We start from the raw sequence: 26,797 nt of genomic DNA, 5'->3' as shown, positions 1-26,797 counted from the left end.
ATTGTTGTGTTTATTAGATGGAAGTGTTTTAGGAGAGCTATGCACTTTGAAAATGAAAATCTGTGGCATCCGAAACAAACTGTAATGTACGGCCGTGGGGGTGGGGGAGTTCACAACAAAGAAACCTTAAATGGCCTCCATTATTAGTCACTTTCCTGCAATTGAAATGCACCAGAGGTGGAGCCAATGACTTGATCTTTGCAAAAGGAATATTCTTCTGATCATCTATGAAAATATGCGGATGTGAACCAGGAAAAGAAACCTTCCCACCCTGCCCCTTTTCATCCAGTTCTTCCCCAAGATGCAGATTAAGTAACACCAAACCAGTGAAACAGTCAGCGGTACTGTTTCTCCAACTTAATTTTTGCCTCATAATGCTAATGTGAGATTTAAGGAGGCATTCACAGGAAAGTCAGCAGGCAGGAGGAAAGGTGTATGTCTACAGAACACAGTCCTCTATTTGAAAGCATTCTCTGTTTGTTCAGTCCAAGCCCAGTTTAAAGTAAAAGAACCATATGAGTGGAACGCAGAGTCATGGAAGTTGCCCATCAAATGTTCACACCTGCACTGCAGGCAGACAGGTCACCTGGTTGCAGCCATCCACTCTGGTGAGCTGCATTGCATTTCTGTTTAAAGTATAGCAATAATTTCCAAATTTGCACCAATCAGCATATGCAAATTGGCCCTCTTTTTTTGGCAACGGGTAACTGGCCACCTTATCAGAAGGCAGTGGTGGCTGGTACCTTTGGGATTGGTAAGGCAGAAGGGAAAGAGGACAACAGCTGGTGGGGGGGGGGGGTCGGAGACAATGACAGGCAGAGCCAACCTCTTCTAGTTTCGTCCCCATCCTTCCTGCAAGTTCTAAAACTAATTTAATCCAAGACTAAGCCTAGTGGGACTAAGGAGGAGGCAGCTGACAACCAGTGGTACCAAAAGAAGGCAAGCAATTGAGGGCTGGCTGAAGACAGGTGCCTCTACTGGTAGGCAGGGGTTCTTAACCATTAATGCAGCTACCAGTTCTCCCCAGGTAGTTCTCTTCCCCCCAGGAGGGTTTATAAAATTGAAAGTGAGCTTGGATGGAGGGAAAGCAGTGTGGTGGTTGTGTTATGTGTGCATGAGATTATTGGGAGGCATAGGAGGAGCTCCTGCTGCTCAGTCTTCTGTCAAGCTCCCCCTCCCCATATTTCTCTTATTTCAGTTTTTCAAATGCCTCCTGAAAGTTAGTAAGGATGGGGACAGATCCAGCTTACGAGAAAGGGCATTCTCTGAGTGGGTAACCACTACTGGAAATATCCTTGAATGGATGCAACGCCAGCTGGGTAGCCCCTTTTGGTAGCACCACCAACAATGCATCACCTGCAGATTGTAGGGTCCAAGATGGTTAATGCTAGGGAAGCCTTTCCCCTCCTCTTTTTTTAGCTACTTGGGTTGCAAGCCATTATTGTGTATATAGGGCCTGGTAGCTCACTGGCAGCCAGTGCAGTGCAAGGACCGGTTCCACCAGGCTGTCCTACTTACCCATCTAGCAGCTGTGTTCTGCAGCCTCCAGACCAACTTCAAGAGCAGCTCCACATAAAGTGCATTACAGTAGTCCAAGTGGGAAGTCACTGAAGCATGGTCAACTGAGGTCAAGGGATGGCTGCAGCTGGCAGAGCAGCCTAAGCTGGGCATGAGCGCTCTTAACCACAGAAGCAACTTGAGACTTCATTGACAAGTTGAAACCCAGGAATATGAACCTGTTCCTTCAGGGGTGATATATGTCCCCTCCCAGAACAGGTCATCTATCTAATTCCTGGACACAGGAACTAGCCACTTACAGCTTCAGTTTATTGGTCCCCATCAAGTTCATCACTGCCTGTAGTCCATGACCTTCACAGCATCCCGATTCTAATGGAATGGAGAGATAGCACTGTGCACAAACTGATGACACGATGCTCCAAATCCCCAGATGATCGCTTGTAACAGGTTTCATATAGCATATAGGTGACAGGACAGATGCTTGTGGGATCCCACACAGCCCCAAAGCCATCAAGCTGAGGAACAGTCTCCTAGTTCTACTTTTTGGCAGCAACCCTGCAAGTTAGGAGCAGAGCCACTGCAATAACATCAGAGCCCTGCTGGATCAGGCCAATGGTTCATCTAGTAGTCCAGCATCCTGTTCGCACAACATCCAACCAGATGCCTATGGAAAGCAAGAAAAGAAGGACCTGAGTGTAACAGCAGTCTCCCTACACTTCTGCTGTGGAGGCTGATGCACAAAAATCATTCAGCTATTCTGTAAACACCTTTTCCTCCTTTAGCACACCTTTGACACCCTTGTCATCCAAAAGTCAAGCACTCTCCCTAGCTAGTTTCCTGCTTCTAATTACAGTGGTACCTCGGGTTACAAACACCTCAGGTTACAAACACTTCGGGTTACAGACCCTGCTAACCCGGAAGTAGTACCTCGGGTTAAGAACTTTACCTCAGGATGAGAACAGAAATTGCGTGCTGGCGGCGTAGCAGCAGTGGGAGGCCCCATTGGCTAAAGTGGTACCTCAGGTTAAAACAGTTTCATGTTAAGAACGGACCTCCAGAACAAATTAAGTTCATAACCAGAGGTACCACTCTATTTCTTTGGAGATTGTAGTTTTTGCTTTTAGCAATGTGCTACTTTAGTTCTTTTTCTGCATTCCTTGCATTTCTTTTCCCCAAAGTTTGTGTTCCTTTATGTTCTCATTTAGACAAGACTTTCATTTTCCAAAAGAAGGCTCCTTGTCTCTAATAGCTTCCTTCACTCTGCTAAGCATGCTGGTATTTTCTGTTGGTACCTTTTGTGATTGTTGGTACCTTTTGTGATTGCCGGTGAGCTTCTATTATGGCAGTTTTGCACAACCTCCAAGCATTCTGGAGAGATTTAACCACCTTCACTTTACCTTTAAACTTTTTATCATTCTCCTCCTTTTTGATAAGTTTCTTCTTTTGAAGCCACATGTGATCTTTGGACTTACTTGGCAATTCTCAACTTACCTACACACTCAATTTGATAGTACTATGGTCCCTGTTACCAGCTGGTTTAACAAAGTTAAAATCATGCTTTGTAGTTGGTGTTGTGGCCAACCTATTTATATCACCATCACTGAGGGTATTTAGAGACTGTGCTGCTTTGTTTGACTGGAACACAAATGTATTCAAGTCTATGTGAGGCCACCTGAAGTCTTGCATCAGTACAACAGTTCCTCCTGTGGATGCCTCCTTGATTTCATTCTGCATCTGCATCTTTGGCATTTTTCTTTGGTCTCCCTCCTTCCTTTCAGAGTGGTAGCATTGACTGTAATGCTAAACACTGTTTGACAACTTAAAACGGAGCACATTGTGTAATTAACTTGAGTGCCTGCAGCACAATGGATCCATCTGAGTTTCTGCCAATATTTCAAAAGCTGTTTTGGTTTTGAGGCTTGAACTGATATTTATTTTGCCATTGGTATGCTGCACGCACATGAAATCTACATTAAGGCAGGGTTGGGGGACAAAACGTGGCCCTCCAGGCAGTGCAGATTTATGGTCTGAGGCCCTGCATGCAGCCTTTTGGGGAAGCAGGGGGCAGCATTTGTTCACCTAGAGCCAGTGTGGTGCAGTGGTTAAGAGCAGTGGACTCGTAATCTGGTGAACCGGGTTTGATTCCCTGCTCCTCCACATGCAGCTGCTGGGTGACCTTGGGCTAGTCAGACTTCTCTGAAGTCTCTCAGCCTCACTCACCTCACAGAGTGTTTGTTGTGGGGGAGGAAGGGAAAAGGAGATTGCTAGCCGCTTTGGCTCCTTAGGGTAGTGATAAAGCGGGATATCAAATCCAAACTTCTCTTTTAATGTGACTATGTCAAAATTAAGAGCTTATGAGGAGATAATAATAATGTTTCTTCCTTTGCACTGCGCTCATCTTTCTCAACACAACTTGGGAAGAATCACTGCTGTGGATCAGGCAGGAGGAAAAGGTGATGATAATGATGCCTCTGAAATGCCCCTCTCCAAAACAAAACAAAACCCTTGGGAACAATCAGGAAAGATGTGACAATGATGATGATAATGAGAATGCGTCAGCATTGCCCCTCCCCCAAAACAAATTGGGAACAATCTGGGGGAAGCTGATCTAAAAGTTTCTGACCAAAAGGTCCCAGCCCTTAAGATGAAAATATGGCTGAACCAAGTTGTGGCTGAGATCATTTTTCAAATTATGGGATTTTGTTTTTAGTAGGGAATTTGATTGCTTCTACAGAATGCTCCATTTTGATGTGTTTAGCTTATGAGGGCAGGGGGAACTGAATATGGACTAAAAAGAAGCTGGGGAGTGGGTGGATTGCAGGTTTCGCTGAGAAGCAAATCAGGTTTTGTGAGGGATGGGTAAAATTCACGTGGCACAATATGAAAGCTTCCTTTTCCACTATATTCAGAATTAAACTGCAAAAATAAAAAATGAATGCCTTTTATGAGTCTTTGTTGCAGTTATTTTCACATCTCATAATAAGCCGAAATAATTGGGAAATCTTCATACATGGTTCAAAATACAAACATGGACGAAGGCTGGGGGTACCAGCGAGGTTTTAAGGGGCCCAGTATACTGAATGTAGATTGAGCCTCTGCTGCATTTTCCAAAGATGACAAATTTGCATCAAATTTGCATATACCTTAATTCACATGCACATTTGTAGCCTCTTTTGCAGATGGAGGTGGGGCTTAAAAATGAACCGCAAGTCCCGGGAAAACTGCAGTCCCTTCCAAATCAACCTGTCTTCTGCTTCATCTTGTGGCACACACTCTTAAGAAAAACCCACCATCCTTATCACTTTATTCTCTCTGATTTGTAGAGAGGGTTTACATTCAATGGTAGGAACTGAATGTGTGGAACTTCCAACCCTTTTCAAGTTTCTTTTTTTTTTTATAAAATATTTATTGAAGTTTTCAAAAAGTTTAAGGAAAAACAAAACACACACAAAAAAGAAAAAAACCCAAAACAAACATATACCTTTCAATAACATTTTTCCTTGACTTCCCCACATCTCCTCTTCTTGTATTCCAATTCAATTTTTAGTTCAACAAGTTCCTGTCCCCAAATTTTACCTTATTATATTTAAATCCTTTTTGTTTAACCAATTTTAACATAAATCTCAATCTTAATACATCAAATCTTATTCTTAATACCTTTTTCTAAAGTCGACCCCAATTCCATTTCACAATTTCCCCATTTTAATCTAAAATAGCAAAACAGATTATTTACAAGAAAAAAAAAAAGAGAATATATTTATACCGCCTTTGGATAACCAAAACCCCACTCCCCGCTTTTCCCGGTTTCAATCTCCAACCACTGTCCATCAGTCCATCTGGTATCAGCCTGGTGATCTCACATCCGAGGCGCTTAAGTCTCTCTCCTTTCCTCTCTGCCGGTTTTTTTGATAGTCCTTTGTGTTAAACGCCAGATCTCGGAGAAGCTCTGTCCCCATAAGGTCCATACTTCTTCCTGCCAGGCCACCATATTTAAAATTGTAATCCAAATCTTGTTTTTTACTTCTTTTAAGTCCAAATGTCCCAGAAACTCCTGCTTCCACTTTGGTCAAATTTGTCTTTCCCTTTAAGTCCATCTTTACAGGCCTCTGGCCTGCCAGGTCTCCATATTTATAATTGTAATCCAGATCTTGTTTTTTGCTTCTTTCTTCAATCCTCTGCTGCATTATAGCTCCTCCTTCCTTTCCCTCTAAGTTGTCATATGTAGCTTCTTCAAATTTCTCAAATTCCTTTTCTTGTTCAGCTGCAAGAGTTTTTAGTTCAAGGGCACAGTCTTTTTGTTCTGGTACAGAGACTTGAGTCAAGTCCCTTCCAATTTCCACAGGTTTGTTTGCTTTTTCATTCAATATTATGACATTTTTAGACAAAATAATGCTTTGTTCATGAAGTTTTCCCAGGCTACGAAAGATCTTCTCAAGTGCCGTCTGTATTTTTCCACTTACAGCCATTCTGTAATGTCCCAGAGCCCCCTCTAGGGGAGTACTGGTTACTTAGTATTCCTTCCAGTTGTAAATCCAAAAGTCCTTTATTTTCGACAATTTGTTACCTAAATGTAACAAATATGACCAGCCGAGGCAATAGAAACAAAGTTCTCTCTCTTTTTTTTCCCTCTCAGCTTTGACAGCTAATTTGACAGCTGTCAAAGTCTTTTAAATCTCTCCAACAGGCTCCCTCGCGGATCGCTCCCGGGTCCTGGGGGAGGGGTAACAATCCACTTTCAGAATTAATTCTTATCCTCCAGCACATTCACTTATACTGCCAAAACGTGAAATTAGTTACTTTTGACTTCCCACGAAGAAGATGTTTTTTTCAACCTTAGTTATCTAGTCCTTGCTTTAAGATGTTTACAAAAGGGGGAGACGGACTTCCTCTTTGCGCCTTCCCCGCTCGTGCCGAATCAAAAAAGGTGATTTTTAATATCCAATTTCCATAATACTCACGGGTTGTTACTTTTAGTCCAAATTTCAAAGGAAGAAGTCAGCGCTCTCCAACCATGGCATGCGGCTTCGCTTCGCGGAAACAGGTAGACAGCTCTCAGCTCCGCACCGCTCACCCCCGGTATGTTCCGGAGCCTTTAAAAAGGCTCCTTTGCAGCGGGGGGGGGACGCAAATGGAGCCCGCCGAGCCTTCAGTTCACAGGCTTCCCCGCCTGTGATTTTTTTCGGGTCCCCGCTTCGCCGTAGCGGTAGAACCCTGGCTCCACGAAGCAGATTTCCTCCGGAGATCGGAGGAAATCCGCCATTACAGTTGCTGGCGCTGACCGGAAGTTCAACCCTTTTCAAGTTTCTGTGGTCCTCCAGATGTTGTTAGGCTTCAACTTCCAATAGTCCAGCCACAGGTTCTCCACCTCTGCCATGCACTATGTTAGCCATTCAGAGCTACAAATGCACATTAATGGGTCTTCAGCTTCTCAGTTTTTCAGTTATGCAGGGGAAATAGGACCACCAAACCATCATGTTGTTGTTGTCTAACCGGTTAAATAGAGTTTGGGCAAATCACAATACAGATGAAACTATGCTTTTAATTAAACATCTGGATAGAGCCACTGTACCAACAGGGTATGATCCAACTAGGTCATACTCAGAGGATATGCTCTAAAATTAATGGACATGACTAACTATCCATGTAGAACTTTAATCACAGGCAAGTGTATGTCAGGCTGCGAGATATTCCTTGCCTGAAACCATGGAGAGTTTCTGCCAGTTATTGTAGAGGGCACTGAGCTAGATAGACCAGCGATCTGATTCAGTACAAGGCAGCTTGCTACATTCATATGCTATGTTCATTGGGTCTACTCAGAGTATAGCCTAGTTGGATCTTACCCTGTGGTGTTCTTAAAAGTAAAGGGACCCCTGATAGTTAGGTCCAGTCGCGGACGACTCTGGGTGTGCTGGTCCAGGGGGGAGGTTACCGTGGGGAGAGGTCCAGGACCTGAGTTGAGGGTAGGCAGACAGTCCTCCTCGGGCAAAGCGGGGTCCACAGCGAGAAGCCTGGCAAGGATAGGAACTCTGGGGGAACAGGACTGGATGCTGGCCGAAACAGCTCATCAACGACGTTGCTCCCGCAACCTGGGACCAGGCTGACTGGCCTTTATCTTCTCTGAGGCCAGGGGCGGTCCCGGCCCCCAGGAGACCCGCCTCTCCTGGCCTTAAGTCGAGCACTCCTCCTGGGAGAAACCAGTTCCCTTTGCCTCTCTGCCCTGAGCCTCTGCAGTTCAGGAGAGGCTGAAGGGTTACAGGACCCAGGGGGAGACTCACCTGTAGGCACTGAGTCCTCAACTACCTCCGGAGCCAGAGTGGATTCACCTGGTGCCTGCTCCTAAGGATCTGGCACAGGTGCAGGCACTTCAGAATCAAGGCCCTGCCCCAGTTCAGCCGGCCCTGGAGGCGGGGACTCCTGTGCAGGCTGGGATTCCTCCGGTTCAGCCTCTGAATCGGATTCCCAGGCCATCACACTGGGGTTGTGGCGCTCATCTCACTTTACTGGCCGAGGGAGCCGGCGTACAGCTTCTGGGTCATGTGGCCAGCATGACTAAGCCGCTTCTGGCGAACCAGAGCAGCACACGGAAACGCCATTTACCTTCCCGCCGAAGCGTACCTATTTATCTACTTGCACTTTGACATGCTTTCGAACTGCTAGGTTGGCAGGAGCAGGGACCGAGCAATGGGAGCTCACCCCGCCACGGGGATTCGAACCGCCAACCTTCTGATCAGCAAGTCCTAGGCTCTGTGGTTTAACCCACAGCGCCACCCGCGTCCCTTGTGGTGGTCTTACACAGCACATAATAAATTTACAGTCCAATCCTATGCATGTTTACTCAGAAGTTTCACAGGGTTTAAATACTTAGTGTACATAGGGCTACTGCCCTAATCACTGGTACCACAATGGGTGATGCCCACTACCATGGGAGGGGAGCTTTAAATGTATCAAGACAAATTTATCCATCTATCCATTATCCATCTATCCACCAGTGGCTTGAGCCATGGTAGCTAAAAGGGGAGCCTGTATATCCAGAAGCATTCTGTTTGGCTACCAGATGCAGTGAATGAACAACAGGGAATGATTTTCAGCTTCATGCCCTACTTAGGAGCTTCTCGGGAGCATGTGGCTGGTTACTCTCGGAGTGCAGGACTGGATGTGCCTTTGGTGTGACCCAGCAGGGCACTCCTTGTGTTCTTCCCCTTGGAGCATTTGAAGATGAAGATCCAAGTGCTTTTTATTTGCCCACAAAATCCTCACAGGAGAGAAAGGGAGGTGCATTGTTCCAGCTTATCTCAAATTTTGATAAAAATGGTACATTTCTCATTTATATTTAATACAAGCCCAAATTACTCCAGTACTGCAAATTATATTATGGGAATCATTTAACATTTCTGTGAGGGAAGCCAAAGCAAATATGCCAGGATCCTATTACTTTTCAGATTTGTCTTATGCTTTGAAAAAGCATTTTAACTTGGCACGAGGCCCATTTGAAACCGGGCCTGGAGTGTTTTAGTACTTTAAAAAACCTTCCTGGGGTGTGTAATAGCTTGGCATATCCTTGAGGCTCTTGTCAGTGGGACGTACATTTTTGGTTCAGATTTTGCTTCTTCTGGATTTATAAAAAAATGCAAGCGGTGCAATTTTTAGTGCTTATCACAGAATTGCTTCTCTCTATCAGTTACGAGCATGCTACAATTACTTTTTTTCCAGGAGTATCAGAGAATAAAAATAACAGAAGAAATTAAAGAAAAGTTGTATTGGAAAGTTATGCATTTCCGCTGTGGCTAAAAAGTATGCCATAGCAGCAACAACTAGCTAGTGCAACCAGAGCATTTATAAATGTATTAAGTGCACAAGTACAAGCCCTGCGTGTCCAAAACCTGGGGACGCGTGTCCATTGGGAGATATTCATTCCCTTGTGGAATGTTTCTTAAATGTCTTGGAATGTTAACTAGGGGTTCTGTCATCAACTCAACATACCGAACTTGAGCTCTATAATAATTAATTGGATAAAATAAAATATGAAGTTAAAACAGCATTTGAGAGGGTCTGTTTTGAGAAATTCACTCTTGCTCACATCATTTGCTAGCACAGCTACAGTGAGAATTCTCATGCCAGTGCAGATATAACACTACTGAATGATTAGACATGGCCATCAACTGGTTTGCTCAAATCGTGCCACCTCTTTTTTGGAGTGCAGATGTCTCTTGCTGAGATTAATCACAGACAATTTTAATATTGGCATTTATGTTAACCATTGTTGGAGGTTGTTAGGGTTCCTGTTTGATTCAGTATCTGAAACAACGGTTTAAAGCTGGCTGTTGATGTTGGAAGCAGGAACCCTTAATACTCCGAACTGTAGTTAACATCAGTGCTGACATGGTTAGGGCCTGCTCAATGGATTTGCACTCCAAAACAGGGTTGCCGTCTCCCTCCCAAAATTGTGAGAGACCGCCGCTGCAATGCGGATGTGTGACATCACACACACACACACACACAGGCCTGTTGTGGTGGCCAGTGGCGGCGGCTCCTCTTCCTCCTCCTTTCCGCAGCCAGCGAGGCACCCTTTTCCACAGGAAGGGCGATGGATGCGGAGCTGGAGCTCAGGCCACACTGCAAAGGAAAAATTGGTCACCTGAAATCATACACACTAGGTGGGCCTATGGCCCACTGGGGGTGGGAGACCTCAAGATCTGGCAGAAAATGTTCCCCACTATTTTCAAACCTGCGGTTTCCAATCTAAATGATTCTGTATTTCAATTACTAACTTATTAAGTGGACAGATATCAGGCTTCTGTGAATTTTAAGTAAAGATATACAAATGTCTAACAAAATGCTAGGGATTAATTTTGCTCTCTCCCCCCCCACTTACTGTATATTAAAGTCTACAGCTTAGAAAATGATGGACCCTAATAAGTTGTAAGTCTAATAAACCATTATAACTGCCTGATCCATAATAAATCAATATTTTCATTAACCTCTTTCACTATAGGTTGCTCTTTCATCATTGACAAAGACAGATTTTTCTGAAAGTCATTGGAAAGATAAACCAGTTAAGCTAAGGTTGCCAGGAATGCAAAAAATAATAAAAAAAAAATAAAAAAGCATCCTAGTACTTTTTTCCACATTGCTAGAACTCTCTGTTTCAAAGAAAACCATAAAACATTTTCAATAGATGACGCAAATGACATCATTTCTGATTATTGCCATCTATCCTGGCAAAAACATTAGATTTATTTTCATTGTTTCATTGACCTGACCACGTAAAGGTGACTTCTCCGCAATTAAGAGAGGGTAGATATTGTTGCTCAGTGAATAAATACAGCAGCTTCCTTGATCAATTTGGAATAATGTTCAGAAATGACACATGTTCCAGACCAAAAGGCATTGTATTGCATAAACACCCTTCTTTCTGACAATGCTTCAAGATCAGGGTTCATTTGTCTGAACAGTCACCTTAAAACCCCATAGCGCTCTGGGAATCATGTGTGTATAGCTCCCTCCTCAGCAAGAGGAACCCTGGCTTGAAGAGGGCTTTCTTGTTAATATGTTTTAAATGAATTTTAAAGTTTTATAAATGAACGTGAAATCTACATTTTTTCTCTCTTCAGCTTCATATTCGTATTATATTTATATAGTTGTTATGGATGATATTGTTTACAATGGATGATAACGGCTTCTACGTAATATAATTTATTAGAGCTCAATTGAGTCCAATTAAGCCATAATGACAAACAAGACAAAGACTTGTGCTTCAAAAATCCTCACTTCTGCTCTGAAATTCAAGGTAAAGCTCTCACATTTCATTGAAGGGCTCCATGATCTGACTTTGGACATTATGGTAAAAATGTGAGTCTCCTGCCATTTGGCTGTCCATGCTTCTTATGTAAGTTTGACAGGGCACTAAGTGATATGTAAGGCTGCTTTCCTGGCTAACAGGAACAAAGCCTGTGGTGGATTTGTAATATTTCAAAGTATTGCAAATGCTTAAGGAGAGAATGGTTTCATTTAGCAAGTTCATTAACAAACCGAAACACGTAATAATTTATGCATTTATTATGAAAGGCACAGCATTTCCATTAACACCAGTTACAAAAGGATTCCAAGTAATGATTTACTGTACAAAAATATTTTACTACTGATATCACCATAAAATATTGTGTTTTGCCTATTAAACAATCAGGACATTAGTGCTGTATTCTTGAAATCATTGGCAATGGAGATACTTTGGACAAGTAATGAGGCTACACCAATAAAGTGGCTTGAGGTTTTTCTAAATCCCCAGTGCACTGGTGAAATACCATATATAAATAAGGGACATGGGACAGCTTACCATCACAAAATGCTTTTAAAGAAAGGGGATATCTGAACCTTTTCAAAAATAGAAAGGCCTTATCACCTAGCATTAACTATTTCTAGAAAAAATAAGTGTCATTTTAAACAAATACGTTTTACAACATATGCACAGTGTTAGATGGATTACTTGCTATGTTGAACTTGGGAGAAAATAAGTTTTAAAAAAGTATCTCCAGTTTGGTGTTTGCATATGCTGGTATTCATTGTACAGAGTTTATGTTTTGTATACTTCAGTGTCAACAGAAGTTAGTTCAATTAAGGACTACCCATTACATCAACCATCTTGTATGCCACTGTCTATATCAACAAAATTTGTTTCATGCTAGCAGGGTTCATTATGCTGCTTCTGCTAAAGTTAACCCTGCAATCTCAAAATCATTTACAAAAGAAAAACAAATCAGAAACTTTATTAAATTCCTTGGAAATATTCATTATCCAGCAGTTTCAGGACTTCAGTCTGTGCTCATGGTATAATGCTTCCTCAGTTTTCAGGCAGATTATACTTCTGATCCATAAACTTGTATACAAAAAGAGCTTCCTTAGGCATAAATATGTTTAGGTAAGTGGTCTGCTTTGAAAATAAATTCCATGCTAGTCTATTGGTAATCTTAATAGTTGACCATTTATTTATGTAATAGTTTCCACTGCCTCAGCTCTGCTACCAAGACCAACAATTTTCTTTTGAGAAACCAAGTCAGAGAACCTGATTCTGGTAACATATGCCATGCTCATTCCAAACTTTTCATATTACCATGACCAGAATAGGATTGTCGTTCGTAGCATAAGATGACATACATACAAATTCATTTGCATTAACAATAAAGCAATAGCTATAGAAAGTCCAGGATATGGGAGTCAGGCACTACTGTCCATCCCAAAATACCAAGGCTTACCAGTATGCTGAAGTAGCAGAGTGATAAAACCACTACTTAATATAATCAGCATGCCACTTAGCGCTGTATGGTTACGCTTGCTCTGACTGCTGGTGTAGCTGCAGCTCGTTCTCTCTCTCTCGCAATTTCCAATTCTATTTTGGCTTTGATTTTATCCCAGTTGACTTCAAGCTGCAGAAGCCAGGGGGCGAGGGGGAGAGAAAGTATCCATTAATCATAATTATAGTAGATGCATATAAATTAACCTGACAAGTCTTTACTTTATATGTTACATCTGCTACAGATTTCTTCATAACTTTCTGCTTGTTGGCCTTTTGTGGCTGGGCAGCTTTCTGCAATGTGTTAGCAAGATTAAGAAACTAAATCTTGGTACTATGGCAGCGATCCAGACAAGCCCATGTGGGTGCAGCAAATGCTTCTGCATGCAAATGGATTGCCAATTTTTCCTTCTGTTGGCAGCCCCTTGCAGCTCATGGGTTGTCACTCTGGAAAGTCCTCTGACTTTAGAGGCAATGGGGTTTTGCTGCTGCTGGAGGGGAACTGAAAAGGCCCTTGTATGCTCAAAAGTTGTACTTCAGATCCTCACCCAAATTATTAAAATACATCATCCAAACATCTAGAGGCATTGTGCATCTCAGTTATGACTTTAACCTTTTCACTGATTTTGATATCTCTTTTAATGGATCTGGCATTGCTTGTTTTCTCTAAATCTGTTGATTGGCTGCTGAATGTGTGACCTGACCACTTAAAGTACTGTTTGAGGTGATGTGAGTGTATATAAAAGCTCTAGCTAAGGTTTTGTATCTGTAATGGCATATTCATAGAGGCAAATCAACACTTAATGTTGAAGCTGCGAAATGAACATGTATGTGTACTGTAATCCTACATATAAGAAATGGAATTTGTGCATATTTCAGAACCTTTAGAAAGCAATGACTCCTAAATAATTTCAAGGAAAACTCTCTCTCTCTCTCTCTCTCTCTCTCTCTGTGTGTGTGTGTGTATGTGTGCAAGAGAATGATACCCATCTTTTGCCATATTCACTGCAGTTTGTACCACAGCTTCACAGCAAATACAAAAAACAAAAAAACCTGTTAATTTTATTACAATTAATAAATGTCTAGGATCTAAAGAAGTAAGAAATATGTTCTCTAGACCCAAAGAGTTATGCTTGTTTTTATCAAACATGACCCCATGTCACATAGAGACAGATTTTGAAAATGATGGGAGTTTCAAAAGCAGTTTGTGATCTGTTAAAGAACTCAGCTGTTAAAATTAAAAAGGCAACTGGCCCCTTGCTGAAGCCCCTTGCATTAGCTGTTTGGATTTCAGCCTGTATTCCCCCTTATTGTATATTATGTCTCCACTTCCATCAAAGATGGCACAAATAACAGTGGTGACTTAAGAGCCAAATGAGGCCTCCCTTTACCACAACTATTTTATGTTGTTTCAGAAGGCTGCTACTGAGATCTGTTATAGTACAATCAAAACTTGCCAAATATTGCTGGCCAAGTTATGTCCCACATGCTGCTTCGCTAAATCTCTATCCCTCTCTTACACAGGAGGAGCGTGAAGGCTATGATGCAGATTGCCAAAAGCTGCATATGATTTTCAGATAATATTTATTATACCTTACTAAAAGCTATGCTAAGCAAAACAGCACTGGGGCTTTTGCTGTAGTGGCCCCACAGGATGTCAACCCAAGAATAGGTTATGACCGCATCTGTTACTGAACCAGCTTGCACTGGTGAATCCTCAAAATTGAAAGCTTCAGAAACAGAAAAAAACCCCAACCTTAATGTTTCTAAGCTAAAGGTAAAGGGACCCCTGACCATTAGGTCCAGTCGCGGACCACTCTGGGGTTGCTGTGCTCATCTCGCTTTATTGGCCAAGGGAGCCGGTGTACAGCTTCCGGGTCATGTCGCCAGCATGACTAAGTTCCACCTATATTATGCAGCTGTGTAATATTTACACAGCATGACTGTCAAAATTGTCATAGGACATCCCCTAACATACTTTGGGCCCAGCTCTGTAGACATTAAAAATTAAGCCACAAAATGCAGACCCTGAAAACTAAAGATAATAAACAGTTAGTTTTATCTGCTACTGTAAAAGCACAAGCACAAAGTATTACTAATCTCATATTAGACTATAGTTTCAAATTGTTTCACAGCTATAATGCTGACTTTCTGACAATGTATAGCACAGCTTCCACAAATACTTGCCCCTTCTGCATACTGCAAAAACCTCTGATTTGTTTCTTTTTTACCAAAGTCATCCAAGAACTTTTGTCGGTAAGCCAGAACCGTGTCAACGTGTGTCTTGTGTTTCACTGCAAGTTCTAGTGCCCTAGAAGAAAACAATAATGAGCTCATCAGGCTGAACTCAGAAACTGGCCTAATTACAAATGCTTTGGTTTTTATAAAAAATACATGCTGTACAGTGACTACACTGGTGGAAAGTTTTCTTGACATAAAGCAAGAAGAAACCTAGCATTAGTGCTGGCAATGATGTCTAGGCACTAGACGAATTTTATGAAGTATGTTATGAGAAGCAGTCATATTTCTATTGTCCTTACAGTGCTATTAAGAATTTGAAACGTATCTTCCCTATATAATATACTTTGCTCAAAAAGTTTATAATGTTTTTAAAGCAACATTGCTGCTTTCAAGCGTAAACAATGATTCATATAACTATTGGAGAGACTCTAAACACAAATAATGCCACTCTGTGGTCCCTGTATTGCTGGAGTTAAAAATCTGTGACTCCAGGGATTTCCACAAGAGACTTTTGGGCTTTATCAACAGGAGAAGCCCCTAGCTCACCTAAAATAGGCTTCAGGGATCCCAGCTACTATACTTAAGGAAAATCATAAATATTATATGCAAGTAAGGAGCAAAGAGATTCAGTTTGGTCTTTCATAGAATCATAGAACTTTAGATTTGGAAGGGATCCCGAGGGTCAACTAGTCCAACCCCTGCAACGCTGGAATCTCACCTAAACAATCCATGACTAGAAATATCTCAACTAAAGCATGTTTAAAGTAGAATGGAAGAGCAAGCACACAAGTTCTATATTGGTGACTCAATTCTACAGTTAAAAAGAACACCACCACCAAAAACAGGTTCTCTTAAATATTATGGGTTCTCTTAAATATTATGGGAGATTGCTCTATCAGTGCTTGCCTGATGGAACAATCTTCCCACACATGATGATTTGGGGGGGGTGTCTCCTGCCCCCCCAAACAATTTGGGGGCAAATAGGGTGAGGGGAGGAAGAAAGCCCCATTGTGCTAGTACACATATTCATGCAGGCTTCAGCTAGTGGGACCTGTTAGCTGAATCCGGTCCTTCTTTTACATTCATAAGAAAATATATTGCCTTCAGGGCAGAATAATGGGATTAAATATTCTTTTTTCTCCCAAATATTTAGTGTTCAAAACAATTTTAGTTAAATGTCAGGGAACAATGACTAATAAAATAATGGAATTGACTTACAAGTGTCTCACAATAGCATTAGTTGAATCTGTAAGGCACATGCTACATCCATAAGAAACATATTACCTTTCCCAGTTGTAAAGGTTAATGTTGACTTGAATAGCTTGATAAATAAGGCCAGCTTGAAGAAGCAGTGTTTCAGCATCCTGTACATTTCCACTGAAAAGCAGGATATGAGCCAATCTTGATTCCTTTGATGGAAGATCTTTAATAGAACTGATATACTGAACTTTGTCGATCTGTTTTTTTATTTTAAAAAATGCAACAGTTATAATAAAATCAACGCATTTAAAGTTACGTTGGAAAAAACTAAGAAGCCAAATTATTAAGGCGAATCTACTTACTTCACCTATTGATGCATAGGCTACTTCTGCTGTATTCATATCTTTACTGGCTACTGCCATAGCAGCTAAACATGCCCACAATGTTTGATCCTTAAGGTGAAAGAGAAGAAGTTTAAGACAATCATTTGTTTTCAGCCAAAGAAAAATGAGCAGAAGTTAAAGTCTATATCAAGCTGTTAAAGTGTCACTGTGGTCTCCCATCACCCTACCCCACATTTATTCATTTCTACTATTAGATGTCAATGAAATAAACAAGTATCTGACTTTCAGAAGACATCTGAAGGCAGCTCTGTTTAGGGAAGTTTTTAATGTTTGAAGTGTTATTCTGTTTTTAGTGTTCTGTTGGAAGCCGCCCAGAGTGGCTGGGGAAACCCAGCCAGATAGGCGGGGTACAAATAATAAAATTTATTATTAGTAGTAGTATTAAATATGGGCTGCAAACAGATTTGCCATTAGATATTCTTTCTCCACAAAGAGGGGGTACTCTACAATTAAATTTTGTATTTGAAGAAGAACCTTTCTTCACTACTGACACTGAAATGTAAGCAGAAGCCAGAGATAACAGAAAAGAACCAAAATGATGGACAATAAAAAAGTATGTCAGATTCTGCTTTTTAACTATGCTATAAGAGACAACTGATATATTTATTTTATCATGATAATTTCAAGTGCATGCGAATAAATCAGAAAGTTACAAATTCCATACATATTATAGCAAAATTACTTGATGAAACTTTATTGTTAATTATAGTAAATATATTCTGTTCTAGGTATAACTGTTTGTAACCATATTGTTAAAGCTACCAGATATGAATGATACAGTGGTACCTCGGGTTACAGACGCTTCAGGTTACAGACTCCGTTAACCCAGGAATATTACCTCGGGTTAAGAACTTTGCTTCAGGATGAGAACAGAAATCGTGCAGCAGCGGCGCGGTGGCAGAAGTGGGAGGCCCCATTAGCTAAAGTGGTGCTTCAGGTTAAGAACAGTTTCAGGTTAAGAACGGACCTCTGGAATGAATTAAGTTCTTAACCCGAGGTACCACTGTATTTCTATTTGCATGCTCTTAAGAGGGGCAAATGCATTATATAAAAATTAGTGTAGAAACCAAAGCTATCTGATAGTGCAATCCTAACCAAGTCTACTCAGAAGTAACTACTACCGGATTCAATGAGGCATTTCCCCAGGTAAATGGGGTTAGGGTTTTTGTAAACGACTGCATAACCCTGCCATGTAAACAAATAGAAGTGAGTTAGCAACTTATGTATCTGCTTGCCTTGCTGCCCTATGCTTTCATTCCCACCTGCGGCAAGGGTATCTGTTGCCAGGAGAGACAGCCACCATAGCAGTGAACTATACTAACGAGCCTGTTCTTGTTTCAGAAGACAGAAAAGAGTCAGAACACAGTGTTGCATGTTCCCTTTTCTCTTCTGCCCTTAAAAGGCTACTAACCCTTACGCGTAGAAAACCCTTATGTGCAAAAAACATAGAATGTAAACACTGTAATGGTGGCTGCCAATGCCTACATTTAAACAGCCTGGACAGGCACATATGACAGCACTCTGGAAGCAGGTGTGAGCCAAAAGGCAGCCAGTCAGAAGGAAGGATGAGCAGTTTGCTACTCAGCTCAGGCAAATGACCAGCTGCATCAATGAGAATCAACTGCATTTTAAAAAGCATTTTAAGAATTTTGGGGGGAATTCAATCCTACAAACCTGCATGCTCTATTTCAACTTTTTTGGCAGATAAAATGCCACAGTTATAATTTATGATAATTTGAATTAAAAAGAGAGGTAAGAACATGTCTGCAACTTCATAATAAAGAAAAGAAATATGGCTTTACCAGAATGTAAATAATTTTAGAATTCTCACTGGCTCTGAAGCAGAGCGGTGTGGAACTATTTAGTGCATCATAAGCTAGTTTTTAAAAACTAGGGGAGTTTCAAAAACACTTTATGATGGGACATAGAGAGAACTCTTTGCATGGCTGAGGGCAGACCCAAAAACCTGACAAAGTTCATATTTCAAAGTCCATTTTTCAAAAGTTGAAGTAGTAATAGGTATAAAAAACTACAAAAAAACTCTGCTGCAGAATTTTATATTTACCTTAACAAAGCGACATAATCTGACAGCATCTTCCCATTTTGAATTGTTGACATATTCATGGAGTATGGCTGGATAAGGTGAAATACTGATGTGAATAAGTGAGCCATCGGCTCTCCTGACCGTTACTTGACTTCCAGCAAAACTCACAATCTGGGGATTTTTACTAAATTCGCTGTTGAGATGAAAAATATCATAAAATTATTTGAATGTTGAATAGTTTTGTCTAAAGCAGGGATTTCAAAGTTTCTGGGCTAGTGGGCACATCTGAAATTTTGAGAAGCTGATGTGGGTGCCACTCACAAAATGGCTGACACGAAGGTGTGGAATAACACAAAATGGCTGCCACATCTAAAAAAACCAAGAAAAGAGACAAGACTTCAAAGTAGTGTAAGCAAGCCTCCAGTATCAATTGCTCCCATCAATGGTGGAAAGGCACTTACATCAACCACTTAGAGAGAAGCTCTTTGCACCTCTCCATAATGAAAAGGACTATGGGTGTGCAATCCTGCCATCCAATGAAATGTGGGCATGTTTAAGGGTCTGTGCTCAATGTAGGAGAGACTGAGGAAGCACTCAGAATAGCATTCTCTTAGTATTCATTGCCTATCAATAGAAACATGGCAATATTCTTCATGTCTATATACCCCAATTTCTCTTCTGGGCTTTTGTGACATCACATTATTTTTATTTTTTGTATCAGTGACACCTCATAAAATAATTTATCTAGGCGATATACAGAAAACAGAGTAAAAAAACAAGTTAAAAGAAAAACACATTAAAATGAATTAAACACTGAATTCAAACAGCATCAAAGCAAAATGTCAACCATAGAAAACAAGAGATTTAACTCATCCAAAGAGGTAAACACACCTCATAGGAGCTAAAAATCAATCATCAAGTGGCAATAACTAAGGTTAAATAAATACAAAATTATGTTTAAAAAGCACGAGAGAATAAACAGTACATTAATGTCAGTGCCAGATGAGCCTCTCTAGGGAGAGCGCTCAATAGCTGGGGGCCCACAATCAATGGCAGTGTGCCACCATTAACTATACAGGGGAGCTTATAGATCAGCACATAGCAGCTAGGTCTATTTACCGCCCTAAAAATGAAAGTAAATAACCAGAACAGATAGATGCTTCAGGTGGAGAGATGGAAACTGATAATTTGAAACTGCAAACTTAGTAGCTCAAATTTAGCCCCTGATCCAAATTAAACAATGGCAACTCACACTTGTTTTCGCCTGTAATTGCACCCATGTTTTTCACACTGTGGAATCTTACTCCCAATGGTTCTAATGGAAAGTATTTTATTGATGGGGGTACTATTAATTAAACACTAGACATAAAAGTATATAATACCTTGCATCCCTTTCATAAAGGGTTTTTGGTAAGAGATCTTTGTCTACGTATACCACATTGGGATAGTACCAGACTGTGAAACGTGTATCTTGAAGTCCACAGAGTATGTTGCATGTGTCATTCCACGCCAAAGTATGCACCATTGTTCCTTAATAGAAAGTAAGCAGAATCAAGTGTCTGCTCAAGCACATGACACTACAGTATAAACATCAGTATCTTCAACTCTTCTCTGCCAGTAAATATGACTCTAAGTAACAGTTTTGTCTTCTGTGTAAAATAATGTTTATGTTTTACTTCCCATAAATTAGAATTTGTACCCTGAAAGATTAAAGCAGAACAAGCAAGCACAAGTCTGCGAGAATTCATGGGTAGTTTTTTAAACCCCTTTTCTTGGTGTTCCTGTGTGTGCTCTGAAACTTCCTCTCACTGTAGAATAGCAGGCATGAGTGTCTTGTTTTTCCCCTTGCAGCACACAGGGTTATGGCTCAGTCCTCCTACTGGAGTTTTATGCCTCAGTGTCTGCAGTATGCCCTCTCCAACATCAGCTAGGCTTCCCCCACCCCTCAAAAAGGAAATGAGCATGTGTTGGTCTACTTAGGTGCAGAACCTGTATGTATGACTGCACCGAGAACACAAAGAAGTACTGAGCATATAATTTTTAATATCACAAATTACTGTTGATTGCTTCATGTACAGTATTTTAGCTTACTTACTGGACACCGTAAAATTATGTGCAGATATTAGAAACTGAAAATACCATTGGCATGACTTAATCCACGGTTGCAAGCCAATTATGGGAATTAACTCCTGGAATATTGTCCACCCACCCCTATTTAGAAATATAATTTCCAGAAATTTTGATTCCATGGGAAAGAACCATTTGGGTGGGGTGGGGTGGAGGGCTTCAGGAAAATGGAGGGCTTTCAAGAAAAAAGATAATAATTTTTATTTTGTCAGTAGTGATGGGCTAGAAAGAAGGGGATAAAAATCTGTTGCATAAAGTTAATTCTTACCTATTTTGATAACCTTCTGTTCTTTACCAAATCTCTTCACTGATGTTATATAAAGGTCTCTATTTTTGTCAATAAAAGCAATCTTCCTTTCATTTGTATGTCCTTTTTGGTCTAAGGCAATTTCCATGATTTCTGTCTATATTATAAATCAGTAATATTTCATGGAGTTAGGAATTAAATGCTTTATTTAAAAAACAAACAAGAATGAATTATAGGAATAAACATTTTGCACATTGATATTGTACACTGAAGGACAGTGAGTTGATCCAAGAAGAAAACAGGAACCTGGGTGTTCCACTTTCAGATCCTGCTCTTTTATCTACTATACCACACAAGCTTACACTATGCAAAGTCAAAGGTATAACTTATACCAGGTCTTGAATCCTCTTGTAATAAATAGGTTGAATAATTTTTTAATCAGAATAGTGTGAAGTCTAAAAGTGGGCAACATTACATTAATATCTTAAGTCACAGACCACTTTCCTTTAGAGCCATGTTTGGGCTGGGACACATCAGTAGGCCATGGGTCACTTTCAGGTGATCCCCTTAAATTGCCTGCTCCAGTCCCTAGCCATGCCAAAGCATTTTGGTTGGACCAACCCCAGAACTAACAACTTTGAGTAAAATTGGCCAGGAGACAGAGTGGGGGGGGGAGGTCTCCCTCATTTGAGGGGAAAGGGCCAAAGGAAGTGTTGAAGGAGACTGAGAGATAAAAAAATAGTATTTTTTATTATTAGATTCAGGTAGGTAGCAGTGTTGGTCTGACACAGTCAAAATAAAAAATAAAAATATGTCCAGTAGCACCTTAGAGACTAACTAAGTTTGTTCCGGGTATAAGCTTTTGTGTGCATTTCGTGGTATCTGAAGAGGTCAGCGGTTCGAATCCCCGTGACAGGGTGAGCTCCCATTGCTCGGTCCCAGCTCCTGCCAACGTAGCAGTTCAAAAGCATGTCAAAGTGCAAGTAGATAAATAGGTACTGCTCCGATGGGAAGGTAAATGGCGTTTCCGTGCACTGCTCTGATTTCGCCAGAGGCAGCTTAGTCATGCTGGCCACATGACCCAGAAAACCTGCCTGCGGACAAACGTCGGCTCCCTTGGCCAGTAAAGCGAGATGAGCGCCGCAACCCCAGAGTCGTTCACAACTGGACTTAACTGTCAGGGGTCCTTTACCTTTTTTAAGGTGCTACTGGACATTTATTTATTTATTATTATTATTGTTATTATTATGAACAACAACAACAAAGAAACAGGGAATACAAGAGGAAAACTGTTCTAGGAAGAAGAAGTTAAGTGAATGTAAAAGAACCAGGAAGTAGGGATGAAAGAAATGAGCAGCTGGGGGTAGTGCTAAGGTAGAGGTTGAATATGAAAGGAGAATGAAGCAAGAAATTGAAGGAGACAGGTCAAGAAGCATGTGGGAATGGGAATAAGAAAATGTAGGAAAAAGACATTTGCTATTTAGTGCAGGGGCCATGAACCGAGTGCCCATGAAGACCTTCACTGGCACCCGAGGCCCAGACTTTGAGCTTTCACGTATTTAAAAAAGTAAGTTTCTAGCTCTCCAATAAAGAAAGTTATGAACAAAATGTGTATGGCCTATTAAATATGGGGGTGTGGAGGGGAATGTTATTATGATTATTTTATCATTGTGCTATCTATTATTGTGTTCTGTATGATGTTTTGTTATTATGCTCTGTGAATTATGTTCTTAATGTTGTACACCAACCTCAGATCTTTGGATACAGGGTGGTATATAAACAACAAAACAACAATAAATGTTCATTTATAATTCATTCAATTATAATTCAATTCTACAAATGAATTATCTGACTCTGACCTGTATCTTATTGCTTTAAAAAACAAAGCCAAGCACAGTTATTTAAAAAAAACCAAATATATCAAACATCTGGCCAAACTGGCAAAATACTTTTTCTGACTTTTAAAACTGAAACCTGTATTTCATTAATTAGATGTGCGTAACTTCTAAACTCCCATTAGCTAACTGCTGAAACAGCTATATTAATCTCAATGATCACTGAATTAAGATTTCTCTCAGTTTCAATCAACACTGGCTGATTTCTAACTGATAACATGCTGGGATACTTGGAACTCGAAACTGGGAACATAGCCAAGCTACAAAGCAGAAAGTTATTCATGCAACCTCTCTTTCAACAATCTGAGCTCACCGAGGTTTTCAGCAACATTACACCTGCCTCTCCAACCTAAATTACAGAGGATGATTTCCAGTGTTGGTCTGCTCTGATAATGACTATTGATATTACCCCCAAATATTAAATGATACTATGTACATTACCTTATGAGTAAGGGGCTTCCCATCTCCTAAGGGCTTTCCAGATAAAGGCTCAAACAGGTAAATAACTTGAGGGCGGGGGAAGAGAGAGAGATTATCAATAAATAATTTGACTGTTATACTCTATTTATTTTTAAGTGTTTTTGTAACTTAAGGGTAGAAGGATGGCATGGGAACATTGGTATACTTTATTCTTCATTTACTATAGTTCAAATTTTGTGCCATGCATCTATTAGCTGATCCTTTGTTTTCCAGGGTACACAATAGTTTACAACCTTTACTTGATTTACCTTTTCCATAACCTTGATAACATAAGACTGAAAAAATTCATGGTAGAGCTGGGGTGTGAACCAGGGTTTCACATGTCTAGATGTAACACACTGCCAAGGCCACTCTGAATCCCAGTTCTCGTGATTTCTGACCATTTTAACAATATAACCACAAAGCAAAGAATAGCTGCTTGATTACTATTATACCTTACACTCTTGTCATATGACTGTAAGGAGGAAAAACCACAGGAACTTTTCATTGAAATGCTATGAACTGTTATTATTGTTAGTTATTTGCTTGAAAGCTTGATTTGTGCTAGAAACCTGAAAGACTTATAAGTGAAATTTAACAACTGGACAAAGAGCCCCCCACCCACAAGTTGTGTTCATTTGTAAGCTGCTGACTCCTTGGGCCAAAATAGTAAGTTTTGTAAACAAAAACCTATACATGACAGAAAAATTAAAATGTGATTATTTTTATCCCTGCTCACTACATTTTGTCATAAAATGATTAAATCTTTCAATTAGACTTACAGGAATATAAGATGAAATATTGAAAAATAAAGGATATTAACAATACAATGCAGGATCTACTTTGTTTTTTACTGTTGGTATGGTAAAGTGCTACTGTTCAAAAGAAAAAAAGATGAAAAGGTTAAGTAGGTGCACATAGCTAGCTTCATAAAACAGAGTTTTATCCTATGTACACCATTACAGGAGAGTAAATCCCATTGAACTCAGTGGCACTTACTTCTGAGTAGACAAGCATGAGATTTGAGAGTTAATATATTAATCTACTTTATACAAAGTCACATTTTATACAAGGATTAACCCCATGTTTACTGTTCTCAAGACAGGAAGGATAGAAAAACTAGCACATGTACAATCTGAAATAAATGTTGCATAATTCAGCAAATACATGGAAGGGAGTGATTAATTCCAAACAGATTTTAAGCATTGACATCACATGCCAAATCCAGCTGATAATATGTCATCTATATTCCATGTGGCATGCACGTTTAACTTTAAAAGACTCTTCCATTTGCCTTTTAGCATAGTGTCATGAGTTTCTTTTAGAAGGATACAGGATATTGGTTTGCGGTCACTGGTTATATTGGCAGGAAAAAACGATGTTATGAGAACAGGTGCTGTTCTGATGTTGTTGGTTGCATATGAAAAGGAAAAAGAAGGGTTACATCCAGTGCTAGCTTGAGCCAGCTGTGTAAACACAGGAAAATAACTTGTGACTTGAGACAGTGCTGTGCTCTTTTTGATGTAAGGTTTCCCTTGTCATAGACACTGTTTGTGTTTTTATCAAAACCAAAAGTTTTACTATCATGATGTTCTTTTTTATATATGAAGTGTATATATTACAAACCCCATAATTTCTCAAAAAAGGAAGAGGAAGACCAGAAAATAGGTGGAAAACACAAAATATTGTCATCTTTTGGATTCAATAATTACTTAAGTGGATAAAGGTGGAAAAGGGATAGTTAAGAAAAGGCAAAGGACATGACCTATCAACTCCCATGTCACACTCACAATAGGCAATTCCCAGCAGAGTATATAAATATTGTTTAGTGCTTTTTTTTAAAAAAAGTGAAATTAAACCCCTCTGTTAGGTTTTAGAAATTGCCTATGTCACCGGCAATTGGGAAACACTGGCCTGCAAGCACTCCAGTTGGAGAACAGCCTTTACCAAAGATGTCATGGACTTTGAAGACACTCGAACTCAGGACGAAAGGGATAAACAAGCTAAGAGGAAGGCACATTTGGCAAACCCTCACCATGATCAACTACTGCCTGGAAACCTATGTCCCCACTGTGGAACAACGTGTGGATCCAGAATTGGCTTCCAGCGTCACCTATGGACACACCACTAAGACCGTGTTCATGGAAGACAATCTTACTCGGCTATAAGTGATCACCAAAGAAGAAGAATGTCAACTACAGGCTATTTTGTACAGAGGTTACAGATGGAAACAAGCCCTAAGACATCCAGTTTTCCTGGATAAACTTCTTTAGATATAGCACAAGGAAATGCCTCTTGTTCAGAGAAAAAGTATTTCACCCTTCAACATCAGTGGGCAACTAGAGGTCCTTAGAAAACAAGGAGCAATGAAATACGCAACCTCTTGCAAGGGAAATTATGTATTCTGATGTCTTAGTTTTGGAAGGAAAGTGGAATACACTGGTACCTCGGGTTACATACGCTTCAGGTTACAGACTCCGCTAACCCAGAAATAGTGCTTCAGGTTAAGAACTTTGCTCCAGGATAAGAACAGAAATCATGCTCCGGTGGCACGGCGGCAGCAGGAGGCCCCATTAGCTAAAGTGATGCTTCAGGTTAAGAACAGTTTCAGGTTAAGTACAGATCTCCGGAACGAATTAAGTACTTAACCCGAGGTACCACTGTATACCTCATATTTTACTGAGATTATTTAATAACTTCTGGGATTTTGATTAAATCTATGTGTGCTAACAAATAGCAAATTATTTCCCACCAATTCTGGGATTTTCTTGACTAGTTACTGAAACATATTTCCCCTCTGGTGTCATTTATTCCTGCTATCTCTCCTGGAGAACTATTGACTGTTTACTTGACAAACCTCAACAAGCCAAAAATAAGCATAAATCCAGAACTATCAATAAGCCTGCAAAAAAGAAATGCACCCAAAAAGAAACTCTTGTTGCTGCACACATAACAGAAATACATTGGCTATAACCAAATTTATGTTAGTAAAGGTTTGCTTATACAATGGGGTTCTCCCCCCCCTTATCCCCACTTTAGCCCCTCAAAAACCTCTACTAAAAGTCAGGAGATCCTCAGGAAAGGCCTTGGATATAGCACAGGGGGATAAGGAAGAAGATGAAATCTCCATGTGATTTTCAGTTATGCTTCCTTCAATGGAGGGTGGCTAAAAACATTTTAGCACCTGAGGCGAACCCCCAAATAACACCCCCCTCCCCACCAAGGAATAAAGGGTGAGGGAAGAAGGAATAAGACATGAAGAAAGATCAGCGGTGGGATCCACTGCCCCTGTGGATCCTGCAGCCTGAGGTGGTCACTTCACCTTTCCTCATGGGTGGGACAGCACTGATTCATTAAGAATAAATGAGGAAAAGT

General features: G+C 40.4%; 2 protein-coding genes across 3 annotated transcripts in view; one reads left to right on the top strand and one right to left on the bottom strand.

Moving 5' to 3' along the window:
• The window catches only part of LOC310762397 (putative membrane protein C3orf80 homolog), a 54,313-nt gene that overhangs the window by 12,155 nt on the left and 15,361 nt on the right, over nucleotides 1–26,797 (top strand). The gene's annotated exons all lie outside the window — the stretch shown is intronic.
• Nucleotides 11,557–26,797, bottom strand: part of IFT80 (intraflagellar transport 80) — a 62,671-nt gene continuing 47,430 nt past the window's right edge. For both annotated transcript variants that reach the window (XM_083613241.1, XM_083613242.1), the window contains exons 13-20: nucleotides 23,405–23,469; nucleotides 21,090–21,225; nucleotides 20,077–20,224; nucleotides 18,716–18,887; nucleotides 16,609–16,698; nucleotides 16,331–16,503; nucleotides 14,993–15,116; nucleotides 11,557–12,938 (exon numbers count right to left, since the gene is read on the bottom strand). In XM_083613241.1, coding sequence (XP_083469367.1) covers nucleotides 12,825–12,938; nucleotides 14,993–15,116; nucleotides 16,331–16,503; nucleotides 16,609–16,698; nucleotides 18,716–18,887; nucleotides 20,077–20,224; nucleotides 21,090–21,225; nucleotides 23,405–23,469 — 1,022 coding nt within the window. In that variant the 3' untranslated portion in view covers nucleotides 11,557–12,824. The remainder of the gene's footprint in view (nucleotides 12,939–14,992; nucleotides 15,117–16,330; nucleotides 16,504–16,608; nucleotides 16,699–18,715; nucleotides 18,888–20,076; nucleotides 20,225–21,089; nucleotides 21,226–23,404; nucleotides 23,470–26,797) is intronic.

The sequence above is a fragment of the Podarcis filfolensis genome (assembly GCF_964270895.1).
Source record: "Podarcis filfolensis genome assembly, chromosome: 5".
Classification (NCBI taxonomy): domain Eukaryota; kingdom Metazoa; phylum Chordata; class Lepidosauria; order Squamata; family Lacertidae; genus Podarcis; species Podarcis filfolensis.
The sequence above is the reverse complement of the archived record's forward strand: the minus strand, read 5'-3'. Positions and strand labels throughout refer to the sequence as shown.